General features: G+C 42.7%; 1 protein-coding gene across 2 annotated transcripts in view; it reads left to right on the top strand.

The window, feature by feature from the left end:
* Nucleotides 1-13,125, top strand: part of NFRKB (nuclear factor related to kappaB binding protein) — a 50,485-nt gene that overhangs the window by 21,226 nt on the left and 16,134 nt on the right. The window contains exons 10-21 of one of the 2 annotated variants that reach the window (XM_082273853.1): nucleotides 340-448; nucleotides 3,557-3,683; nucleotides 6,619-6,684; nucleotides 6,766-6,845; nucleotides 9,026-9,066; nucleotides 9,846-9,903; nucleotides 10,020-10,194; nucleotides 10,853-10,959; nucleotides 11,053-11,176; nucleotides 11,259-11,338; nucleotides 12,494-12,705; nucleotides 12,788-13,055. In XM_082273853.1, the coding sequence (XP_082129979.1) occupies nucleotides 340-448; nucleotides 3,557-3,683; nucleotides 6,619-6,684; nucleotides 6,766-6,845; nucleotides 9,026-9,066; nucleotides 9,846-9,903; nucleotides 10,020-10,194; nucleotides 10,853-10,959; nucleotides 11,053-11,176; nucleotides 11,259-11,338; nucleotides 12,494-12,705; nucleotides 12,788-13,055 (1,447 nt within the window). Of the gene's footprint in view, nucleotides 1-339; nucleotides 449-3,556; nucleotides 3,684-6,618; nucleotides 6,685-6,765; nucleotides 6,846-9,025; nucleotides 9,067-9,842; nucleotides 9,904-10,019; nucleotides 10,195-10,852; nucleotides 10,960-11,052; nucleotides 11,177-11,258; nucleotides 11,339-12,493; nucleotides 12,706-12,787; nucleotides 13,056-13,125 lie in introns of both variants that reach the window. The other variant, XM_082273852.1, reaches the window with a different exon arrangement.

The raw sequence follows: 13,125 nt of genomic DNA, 5'->3' as shown, positions 1-13,125 counted from the left end.
GCATATGGCAGTGTGAAATGTCTGCTAGTTGAATGCTATGCAGGAACCCACAGTGGATTCGCAGGGTTCCCGCATCGCATACATGTGAACTGACACTAAAAAAACCTTCTGCCTTTACAAATCCTTTAATGTGCAAAAAAAAAGGCGAAATGTCTCTGGCAGTAAAAAGGGGTAAATACATGATGGTGTGAATTAAGGTTTAAGGAGAGCAGTATTGTCAATAAGAAGGTAAGATCAAGAACACGGGAACATAACCTGATATTAGCAGGAAGAATGTTCAGAGATAATCTTAGAAAAGTATTATTATGTTTTTCAGACGTTGCATCTTTTCTCCCGCAGGCCCATGGAGGATGTGAAGCCACCTTTGCCTTTTAATGAGATCTCAGCCAGTTTCTTCAGTCTCCTCCTGGATATACTGATGGCAGAGGGGCCCTCCAGTCTCATTCTGGTGAGAGAAGGACTCTGTGACAGGGAATTATATTATGTGCATTGTTTTTCTACAGTGTGATAGGTGTAGGACATCTGCAATTATTTTTATTTATGGGAACTATGCTAAAATTAAATGGCCGCAGTTATTTTTGTATTTGATATTTGAAATCTTGTTCTTAGCAGCTAGCCGTTTTGTTATAGAGGCCATCACCAGACCAATTATTAAAAAACATACCCATAAAAATATATGTACATTTAACATCCTTATTTATAATTGGGATTTATATAGCACCAACAATTTACGCAGCAATTTAAATCTATTGTACATACCAATCAGTCCCTGCCCTAAAGGAGCTTACAGTCTAACGTTTCTGACTTACGCTCATACATACACATACTAGGGAAATGTTAGACAGGAGCCAATTGACCTACCAGCATGTGTTTGGTGAGTGGGAGGTGCCATCTTGGATGTGGTATCAGTAGACTCTTCACTTATATAAAAGTTTAGGTAAAGAGGTGAGGTGGGAGTTGGAGGAGCTCGGCCAGCACATAGAATATTTGGACACTCCCAGAAGATACGTTTTTGACATGCAAGAAATGGAAGGGGCTATGCTAGGTAATTTTCTCTTTGTGGAGAAGTCCTATTTTTTAGCAAGTTTAGAGACGCATTACAAGTGAAAAAATGATTTATGGATAGAAAAACCCTGCAAGTGGTCATTTAAACATACTTGAATTTTCTCTGGTTACACCGGTAGTTTAAGTTGGTGAAAGAATCTCTTTAAATGCCGGTTCACATATATGCGATGCGGGAACCTTGTGAATCCACTGCGGGTTCCCCCATCGCATTCAAATCGCAGGCAGTTCACACTGCCATTTGCGAATCGCTGGAGGTGTCAATACATAGGTAACGACCCCCCCCCCAGATTAGTTCACATATCGCAGTGCGAACTGTCAGTTTGTACATGAATTGGATCGCATAGGCGTGAACCACCATGCGATCCGATTTTGCTGCGGACCCAAAAAAGGTCCTGTGCGTGTTGAGTCCGAATTCGCATCGCACGGATATCGCATGTAATTTTCAGAGCAGTGCGCTCCGAATCACATTCGATGTCTGACATCGCACTGATGTGAACCGGGGCTTAAGCCCAGATGAAATCATAGAAACAGATATGCAGTCAGATAGACATTGTGCTAACAGCCTCCATATCGTAGTGTTCTGTACATTTTTTGGTATGGAAGCTGTGCTGGAAGTCTAAAAATGACCATGCAGTCCAGTACGCATCAAAGATAGAACCAGTACCTTCATTAACAGAACTGTTAACTGGAGCACCGGAGAGGGGGGCACATAGAGCACTGGAGGGAGAGAACTGTAAGCAGCATTTTTAATTTTAAGGGAAAAAATAAGCTTTAAAGCTCAATTGCAGAAAAAGCAAATTTCTAAAAACATTAAAAATTCTTACTTATTTCTTCCAGATCTGTGCAGTAATCCAGTGTGGGACTTTGGGTTGATTTACTAAAACTGGAGAATGCAAAATGTGGTGCAGCTGTGCATGGTAGCCAATCAGCTTCCTACTTCAGCTTGTTCAATTAAGCTTTTACAAAAAACCTGGAAGCTGATTGGTTTCTATTCAGAGCTGCACCAGATTTTGTGCATTCCAATTTTAGTAAATCAACCCCTTTACCTCTATGTAGGAGCTTCCTGTAAAAAAGACCGATCACTGCTGCACTCTCGCCTTGTGCAGGGTCACTAATCTGGTCTCCGCCCCCTCCTGTAGTTGTCTGTAGTAAACTTGTAAAACTGCAGTGGAGGCTGCTGGGCCCTCCCACGGCTCTGCTCTCTGCACAGGCTTTCTACAGCAGAGTGATGATAACACTGCTACTTTTTACAAGGTAATATCCATGTTTGCACACACATTTAGTGCACACAAAGTGAATTTATATCTGCTGTGGATTTGAGGGATTTATTTAAATGAAAGTTCTTCTCCCTGGAGTTCAGCTTTAGGTAATTTTCTAACAAGTTCCTCACAAATCTTGACCTCTTAGTGCCGGCCGCACGCAACTATGTGGCCTCTGAGCGGGTGGGCCTTGCTGCCTATTTGTGTGCATTAGTGCAAATACAGCTGTGCCGAGAGCGCACGCTCCCAGCGGCTAACGAAAAGCCAATCATGTGACAGCCAATTACGGCAATCACATGATCCTAAACCCCACCCTGCCTCCCAGAATCCTAAACCCCCTAAAGGGCCATGGGGCGCTGGCTCCAAGGGGTTAACATAAAAAGATGGGACACTTCAATTATGCAATTAGGGATTTTTAGAGGGTTGAATGGAACATGGGATTATCTATATGTGTTTATGGAGAGTCACTGGTGAGGTTATGTCTTTGTAGGAACTTTGTAAAAGTTAATTGCTTCCACCATCTGTCCTTTGTAGTTATGCCTGGTTTAACATTCAATAAGTTTGATTTTGTCTTTTTGTTTAGCTGTACCTGTTCAATCTAAACTTCAGTCTTGCACAGTTGTACCGGCTCCTCTCCTGCACTCAAATGGCTTACTCTGATTTCACCGCACACTGTGAGCTTTTCACAATGTGCATTAGAAGTTGCAGCAAGTCAGATGGAACCCCCCCTTCCCTGGATAACTGTCCCTGGTACAGCCTGTTCATTCATTAGATTTCAGTTTTTTCCCTTAATGGAGGCTCAGTTTCACACGTAGGAATAAATTGGGCATCATCTGCATGCAAATGCAGTCTGCCTAGGAACACCCATTCCTCAGGACTGACATTCACCCTTCCAGGCATTTTGATATTTATATAACTCCTCCTAAGAGCAAGCCTACTGCTTTCCTAGTGCTAAGGGTTCTTGAGAGGAGTACTGAGGCAGGGTGCTGTGATGTTTTCAGGAATCTATGTACAGCACCCTGCTATCTTCTCACCGTGATCTGCCTGCATTGCATAGAAAATCACAAAGGCCCAGTGATTTCACTTGGTCTAAAATAAGGTACGTATAATCCCTGTGTTGATGAGGGGGGGAGGGGAAAATCATGGAAGGTAAAATAGAAGCAGTTTTAACTTCAGCTTTAAAAATGTTTTTTTGTGATTTGTAACCATTTGCTCTCCCTCTGATATTTCAGCTGGAGGAGAAGGTTTCACTTTGGCAGACCTCACCCGCCAGCACGCTGAACAGCTGGTACTCCACCGCCTCTAACTGGTGTGACCTGGTTCATTCTGCCCTCCTACATCTTAGTGGAGACAGCAAAGGTGAGTGTAAGCTCTGGTGTCCATATTGGACTAGCAAATCCCTCCTCAACTACTATAGAAGAAATTAATATAATCTTATCTGAACAATGTTTCTTTCCATGTAGATTTTCTTTGGTGTTTTAATATACAGGATTTATATAGCACCAACAGTTTACCCAGTGCTTTATAACAGTGGTCCTCAACTCCGGTCCTCAGGGCCCACTAACAGGCCAGATTTTAAGTATTACCTTGGGGAGATGCAGACTAGAGTACTGCAATCACTGAGCAGCAAATGATATCACCTGGGTTGTATTTCAGTTATCTTGCAAATCTGGCCTGTTAGTGGGCCCTGAGGGCCAGGGTTGAGGACCACTGGTTTATAACACGAGGGCAGACATTTCAATAAGGGAGGAATCCGAGTGCCCTGCGATTATTATTATTGTTATTATTATAAAGGTTTTATTTAGCGCCAACACTTTGCGCTACACTTTACAAAACGAGAGCAGACAGTACAGTTACAATATAATTCAATACAGGAGGAATCAGAGGGCCCTGCTTATTGGAGCTTACAATCTAAAATCTCTTGCTTTTTATCATTTTTTTTTTTTTTTTGTTGAATGATCTGTTTGTGTGTTGTTTCATATGTATTTCTCGCTTGTACATTTCTGCTCATACATGATAAAACATTAAATCTTCTTCTTCATTCACTGTAATAAATGTTGTCCTAATAGTTGGATAAATGATTATCTGCCCTAAAGACCCCTAATGGCCTCTCCTAATAAATGCAGGCCATATCCTGGAACACACAGAAATATGGAGTATGCAGCCTGTATACAGAAATACATAACAAAGTATAAAAATGGAAGAATAGATACATCAATAAAAGCAGAGCACTGACTGTGGTGCTACAAATATTTAATAACCACATTTAATCCATTTGGGGACAGGGTATTGGGTATGTAGATCCAGAATGTGTCATGCTTGCGTAACTTTAAATCTATTCTAGTGGTTGAATTCCAAAATCTCTGACTATGGTGGTTCCAAGCAGAACATCCTTATCGTAAGGAATCTATTATAGTGGTTGAATTCTAAAATCTCTGATTATGGTGGTTCCAAGCACAACAACATCCTTATCGTAAGGAATCTATTATAGTGGTTGAATTCCAAAGTCTCTGATTATGGTGGTTCCAAGCAGAACAACATCCTTATCGTAACAAATTAGAAAATGCATCAAAACACTATTCTCATCTATATGAAGACCAAATTTGACTTGTATTTGTTCAGTTGTTGTTTGCGTGCGTGTGTAGTCTTCCCTACATACTGTAGGCTGCAGAGACTTGTTAATGCAAACCGTACATATTATGAAAACTTAGTTCAGGAAAGGCGCTTTATGCAATTTATCTACATGTGCACTGGAATGGGCATATATTGATTCCTTTTCTAGCAGCCTAACCTCCCCTCCAAGCTCAGACTGTGTTTATTTAGGATCAGGAAAGAATTGATGGGCCAGCTGCCTTTTTGTGCCTTTGGAGTTGATCTTAGTCTTATGCCTCCTACACACGCGTCGAAAATTGGCAGGGAATTTTCGGCCAACGTCCGATCTGCCGATTTTTGGCTTGTTAGTATGATGCTTCCGACAACCGACTCCGACTTTTCGGCCGAAAAAAATCTGGTGTGCAGGCTATAAAATTTTTGTTGGCCGTCAACATAACGGCCGATTTTCGTGCAGTCAGTACAGATTTCGACAGGGAAAAATCTGATGAGCAAGACTGGGTATGCTCAGAGAAGAAAGAACACAAAGAAAGCAAACCAACACATGACATCACTTCTGAAGTAGATTTTTGTTGGCCGAGAAAATTCGTGTGCAGTCTAGGCACATTCCAACCAACAAAACACAACTCTGGACAAAAGTCGGATGATCGGTCGGCCGATAATCGTTGCGTGAGTACGAGGCTTATGTTTTAGTGATGGTCCCACATTTGAAATATCCGTCAATGGAGGGGGAGTCATTTGGCCCTCAAAACTTTAGTTTTAATTTGACCAATTTGTAAACAAAATATTCTTGGACTCTCATCATTTTAGGTCTGGCTCTTCTTTACTGTGTGTTTCAGTGGTTTGATCTACTGCTGGGTACCCATTGGAGGAAGCCTTGCTGTGTTAAGCCCCGTACACGCGTACTGATCGTCGGCCGAACGATCAGCCGTCTTTTGTCCAGGGCTGTCGTGTCTGTTGAAAACTGCAAAAGACTGCACACGAATTTTGTTGGCCAACAGCTGACTGCAGAAGTGATGCCATGTGATGGTTAACTTTCCTTGTCTTTTTTCTTCTCTGAACATGCCCAGTCTTGCTAATCTGCTGTCTGTCGGCCGAATTCTGTACTGACTGGTGAACAATCGGCCGTTCTGGTGTTGGCCAACAAAAATTTTAATGCCTGCAGGACAGATTCTGTTCGGCCGAAAATGCGCTGTCGGAAGCATCATACTAACAAGCCTACAATCGGCCGATCGGTCGGCGGCCGAATATTTACGGCCGACAATCGGTACGTGTGTACAGGGCTTAAGAGCTGCCTCACCAGAGCAATAGAGCTTGTTTTGAAGTTTTCCTTCACTACTACACAAATAAGTTTTAAATCCCAGCACCCCTTTAACATGTTTTTCTACAATAGTGTGGTATTTAGAGTATTGCCATGGCAGTGTCAGTTCTTTTGAGGTCCCTGCATCCCTTCATTGTAGAGTAGGCTCATCTAAAGTTGTGATGTTTATTGAATATTCTCCATTGTGTTTTCCTCTATTGGAATTGTTCTCTCTACACTGAAAACAATATTTGGTGCTTTAGCCAGAGCTGCACATGCAGATTAATTAGTAGTTTCCTATTTCCAATCTTGCATGTCTGAAATTTACTTTAGCGCCACAGGGCTATAGTTTGGGATGTCTTACTCTTGATTCATTATTTGCAGGTGCTCTATCTGGCTTAACACCCTATGTGGAGTTCAGGGAGAAGACGCAGCAGTGGAAGTGTCTTGGTGAGTACCCAGACCATTTTCCAAAACTTAAAACTTTAGAAATAAAAAAATATTAACCCAATTTCTTCTCACCCCCCATAGTGCCCCCTGCTGATAATGAGAAGGATCTTGTTGCTCTTTTCCATCTGTGGCTTGAGACGAAGGATCACATATTCACCAAGGTGAGGGTGCACGTCTGTCTTCTGTGCACAGAACATAGGCTGTCTGTGTTAACTATATCAGCTGGTCAAATTCCAGCTTTAATTTTTGAGTGCATGTGATTACAGACCAAATATATAGTGTCTCTAAAGGTCTTTTCTCTCTGATCACTTACATCCAAGTTGAGACTTTTTTTTCTTTTTGTGGGCTTCTTTACATGGTCAAACAACCTTTACCATGCCACTGCATTCCACCATATGCATTCCAGTGAGAGTTATTTTACCTAAGATTAGCTCCTCTATTCTAAACATTCCTATCTTCTTCTGCATGTTTGTGGTAGAGGGGGAAGAATCTGCTTGGCAGTTGTGGGGAGTGCAATTTTTTTTCCTTCACTTTGCTGGAGCAAAATGGATCATGCTTTGCTGGGGTTTCCAGAGGCCTTACTCTGGATGAACTGTGGGTAAAGGATTGTGTATATAGGATTGCGTGTTTAATTTTTTTTATCCTAACCGCCTCCCACCCACCGTATAGACAAATGATGGTGGAGAGGGGCGGCTCCTGGACAACGTCATATGACGGCGCTTAGTTTAGCCACAATCACGCGCCCACGTGTGACTGCGGCTCTTTACTCATGTGATCGGCTGTAACCAATCACAGCCGATCCCATGTAAACAAGGAGATGCTGTTTGTTGGCTCTCCTCGCCTCACACTGAGTGTGGGGTGAGGAGAGCCGATCAGCAGCATCTCCTCACAAGGAAGATGTGTATAGGTATTCGGGGCACTGATCATTAGTGTCCTGATTACAATGCAGCCCAAACAGTGCCCATCAGTGGTGTCACTCTGTGCCCATCAGTGCTGCATAGCTGAGCCACCTATCAGTGCTGCATATTACTGCATCCTCATTAGTGCCACCTCATCAGTGCAGCCCATCAGTGACCATCGGTGAAGGAGAAAAATTCCTTATTTACAAAATTTTCTGACCAGAACGAAGAAAACTTTTTTTTTTCTTTTTTTTTTCTCTTTAAGTTTTGGTCTTTTTTTTGTTTGGGAAAAAAAAAACCAGCAGTGATTAAATACCACCAAAGAAAAGCTCTATTTGTGTGAAGAAAATGATAAAAAATTAATTTGGGTACAGCATTGCATGGCCGCGCAATTGTCATTCAAAATGCAACAGCGCTGAAAGCTGAAAATTGGCCTTGGCAGGAAGGGGGTGAAAGTGCCCAGTATTGAGTTGGTTTAAGGATATATATTTTTATTTTTTTCCCCATTTGTTGGCTGAACTAGATGGACTTGTGTCTTTTTTCAACCAGACTAACTATGTAACTTTGATTTAAAGCCCAACTCCGGGCACAAATAAACTTATCAGGGTAAACATTCATTTGGCACAAAAGCATGCAGGCTTTTTCCTATATTAGACAAATCTGCTCATTTACATGCTGGGAATAATACACAGAGCCCCGGGCTACGTTTTATGAATGACCCGGAGGAGAGAGATGGGTGGAGACGTGGCTGTAGAAGTAAGCCATTGGAACTGGGGAAGGAGTGTGTGTCTCTTTGAGGCAAAGGAACTTCTCTAACCCTGGGGTTGAGCTAGCTTTAACCACTTCCATACCAGGCTTATTCTGGCACTCCTCTCCTACATGTAAAAATGATAGGTAAACAGAAAAGCCCAATCTCCTGCACTCAAGATAAGTGCGCTGGCAAAAGTGAATCTCAAGTCTTCAGCTGGCACAGGCTTTGCTGCCCCCTAAGACCTGGGGAGACCCTTAAGAAGTACTGGAAAACAAGGAACAGAGGGTGCACCAGCCTTGTGCATTACCTGTGATAACTTTATTTTATTAATAAATAGATGTATACTCGCAAACCACATCAGAGTCCACAATGTGCTTGAAGTGACCTGGTCACCTAAGCAAGTCCCAGATGTGAGAAGACCCTTTGGAGGGTTAGGTGCTTAGGTGACCAGGTTGCTTCAAATATATTGTGGACTCAGATGTGCCTTGTTGCTGATGTTGTTTGTGAGTATAAATCTTTTTATTAATACAATAAAGTTATCAAAAAGGTAATGCGCACGGCTGGTGCGCCTGCTGTTCCTTGTTTTATGTAGTGATAGGTGACTGATTTTCCGTGACCTTTCCTTATTTTTTGAAACCTAGATCAATTTAACATATTTTTTCTGAAGAAATTCTTTCTCTTTTCCTTGTAGGAGGAGGAGAGCCCAGACTCCAGCACCCCCATTCCCAGAGTGTAAGTATGGTCATCACATCAAATGGAATGTAGTTTAGTTGCCCTGTACAACAAACATGCTTCCTGGTCCATCATTTCACATTGGCCTTTTTACTGTCTCGTGTGTGTGTGTGTGTGTGTGTGTTTCTATTGTTCCGTTTTTTAAATGTCTGCGTATTTCATTGCAAAAGAGTGGAAGTGGAGAATTAACCCTATATATGTTTAAAAAAAGTAGTAAGTAGCTAATTGTCTTCTACTGAGCAGCGTTATTGAGTGCCAACTCCAGAACTACTGCACCAGTGAAAACAGAATACATTGGTGCATATAATTTGTTTTCTGGGGAACTGTATGAACGAAGGATGTGCCTGGTGAGACTTCTTTACATTATTTGCCTTGGAGCTTACACAGGGCTGAGGACTCTTTCTGTCCCCTAATGGGAGCACTGCATGCCTTAGTGGCCAATCACCAGCTACCAGCACTGTCATGTGGAAGGAAGGGGAGTAAGTCACATGCTCCCCCATACCTGGAAGAACAGGGTATATATTTTTCCAGCAGCTGGAATGAAGGGAATGTACTTATGTGCAGCTGAGGAGGGCAGCAGATAAAGTTGCTGGGTAAAGATCACTGTATGTAGTCATTCTACATCCATTGAAGATTTGTGTTGAACATGACATAACGATAAACGAAACCTGAGCTGGTTCATAAGGCATTCAGAAAAAAGTCAGGGCTGTTTAATATCAACAGCAGACTTGCATGAAATGTCTGGATGGCTGACCATTAAATTATGTTTGTTTCAGAAGGACGGATTACATTGTGCAGCCAAGTTCTGGAGATGAGAAGCGGATTTTCCAGGAACAGGTTTGTTTCCATTATCACTGTGTCTCTTAATTAGTAATAGCCTATTTTTTTACTGATCACGAAATGTAATTTGTTCCATGACTTCTTGCTCTAATTTCTATCTCTACGTCACCCAGGAACGGCACCGCTACCTCCAGCCGCACAAGGCCTTCACTTTCCGCATGCATGGGTTTGAGTCTGTGGTGGGTCCAGTGAAAGGTGTATTTGACAAGGAGACATCACTGAACAAGGCTCGTGAACACTCACTGCTGCGCTCTGATAGGCCAGCTTACGTCACCATCTTGTCTCTTGGTAATTTTCCTCCTTTGTCCACTCTGGGTGGGCGGGTTTTGGATAACCATTTGTGACATTTTTTGCTGTGTTGTTTTTTTCTCTTTGTAAAAGAATTAAAGGAGGCTATCCTTGTACTAGAACAGATCCAGGGAAGCTTCCATTACTTTCACAAGCTATTTAAAACCCATTACACCATTAAAGTTAAAATTCAAGATTATTTTATAAAATACCCTTGCAGTAGTACAGGATGCCCAATCACTTACCCATTTAAGGATTAAATACTATGGGAACGGGTTTCTTTCTTTTTTTTTTTAATCATACTTCCCTAGGTAAATGCAGCATAAGTCCGACGCTGCATCTGTCCCCCGCTGGCTCTAAGACTGAGAACCGAGTGATCAAACGCTGCCGATCACTCGATACTCAGAGCTCCCTGAGCAGAGAGCTGGTGATTGTTATAATAAAGGGGAGCCCAACTGCAAGGGTATTTTTTCCCGAATTCAGCTTTTAAAAACGCACCAAAAAAGAACCTTAATTTTGCCTACAGTGCATTTCACAAAAAGAACTCCAATCCCAAATGTATTCCAGAGATGTAATAGGAAGTCTAAAATTTGAGTTGTATGTGATAATAATGAAGTGTCCTCTTTAGAGATTATTCACGTAAACTTTTTATTCTCAGTTCGTGATGCAGCGGCCCGTTTGCCAAACGGTGAGGGTACACGTGCTGAAATCTGTGAGCTGCTGAAGGATTCCCAGTTTCTGGCACCTGATGTTACCAGTGCTCAGGTAGCTCATGATTTATTGATATTGGGGTTCCTTGAGGGCTTCAGTGTTATTGTACTACCCAAGTTTACACTCTTCTGGGTCATCTGGTGTTAGGTTAACACGGTGGTGAGCGGTGCATTGGACCGGCTGCACTATGAAAAAGATCCATGTGTGAAATATGACATTGGACGCAAGCTGTGGATCTACCTCCATCGAGACCGCAGCGAGGAGGAGTTTGGTAAGTCCTCTGTCAATAAAGTCTGCTTTTGATGTTCATTTGCTGCATAGCGATTCTCATCCTTTGTTCTCTTCTTGTGCAGAGAGGATTCACCAGGCACAGGCAGCAGCAGCCAAAGCCAAGAAAGCTCTGCAACAAAAGCCAAAAACGCCCTCAAAGATTGTACGTTCCTGGTTTCTGTCCTCTCCCCCATTCCTATTATCTATTGTTTTCTTCCTACAGCTTCTCTTCTCCATATTCACTTAGATCAGCACACTGGTGAATGTCAGAGCCATGTTTATGGAGGTTAATGTCTCACTCAATCGCTAAGGGAATTCCCTCTATTACAGTCACCAAAACACATGACTCCTGGAATATTTCTTCTCACCTCCAGTTTTTAATGAAAACTCAATTTCAGTCTTGATGGCAATGGTCCCAAAGACTGTAACAGATATGCGATAGAGGTTCTAATCCTTCCTCACCTAATCCAAAACTAAAAAAAAAATGTTGGACATTTTGACATTTTATTTTAGTGTTGGAAACCATCATAATTGGTTAGAAAGAGCTGAGGAGTTGGGTTTGCTATTTTAATAATGTGGCTGAGGATGTTTGCTCCCTGACATGCTTGAGCTGTCCTGGAGCAGGGATGATGGTCCCACAAGGTGCCTTATGTTGTGTGTGATGGTTATATGTGCACCAATTAGATCGCCATGTCTCATTCATTATTGGGCATGTATTGATGTGTATTGGAATTTCTGTAGGCAGTGACAGCAGAATTCCTTTTTTCCCCTCTGTCCCCAAATTTGCATTTTCTCTTCTCATTAGAATATGACCACTCCTAATGAGTAGATTAAGATCTGCCCCACCCCCTACAAGCATGACCTCAGTGCTGAAAGTTAACTGCAGACGTAAATGTTATGTTATCAGTCCCCTGTTTAATGAATGGTAGCAGCAGTGACCATTCGCTATAAACCGAAATCTCTGCCCTTGGTGGATGACAGAGAACTTTGGTGTGGACTTTGAGAGCTCTTCTGCCAATTTGGTTAAGGGCAGGCATTACTGATGGATTAGTGGAACGCTTGTTTTTCATGAAGTTCAGGTTTAAGTTACTCAATCAGAAAAAATATGCAGATCAGAGGATTGGACTGCACTGGAAACTTGTATGTAATGGGTAATGTATGTTATGGTCATGCATTCTGTGGGTTACCTATGTTGCATAAAAGTGAGTCAGAAGGCACTGAAGCAAGAGTCAGCCAGGCAGTTGATATTTTCAGAGGGAGAACAGCAAAGCCATCCTCCATATTTCTGGCAGTACTTTTAATTCTGGTTTCTGTGCAGAAATCCGGCAACAAGGAGTTTACGGTAAAGGGCAGCAGCACACCTGAACCAGCTCAGCTTAACCTGAATGAGTGCAGTATGCCACCAACACCTGGGACACCCAGCACGCCGACTACACCAGCGCTTCCAGCAATGCCAATGTCCCCCACATCTGCTGCAGTCAGTAAGATTCTTCCCAGCAATGTTCCAGAGTCCCCAAAATCCAGTCCGAGGTGAGAAAACCACAGTCGGGAGTTCCTCATACCTTATCCAATTGTGCAACAAAATTAATGGTGTGTGTTTTCATGTTTGCAGTGTCCTTTTGGTGTCCCCGCCCACCATGCCCCAGCTCAGCACTCTGCTGGCTCCGTCTGTGACCACTCAGGTGACTACTGTGACCCCGCCTCCTGTCAGGAACACTACGCTCCCTTCCACCCCTCCGATCCCACAAGTACGGATTGTGACGGCTTCTGCTGCTATCCCAGCCGCTGCTCCTCCTGCCGTTGTCACCCAGTCTCTTTCTCCCGTTGTATCGCACATCAGGATACCGGTCACAACGCCCACTACTAAAGGAATAACCCAGGTAGTAGCGCAGTGCCCGGCTGGCTTATAATAATGTAGCGGGTTAATTATCCCAGCAGGATTATAATTGT

The sequence above is a fragment of the Pelophylax lessonae genome (assembly GCF_965119305.1).
Source record: "Pelophylax lessonae genome assembly, chromosome: 12".
NCBI lineage: Eukaryota > Metazoa > Chordata > Amphibia > Anura > Ranidae > Pelophylax > Pelophylax lessonae.
This window is presented reverse-complemented; position numbering and strand designations above follow the sequence as displayed.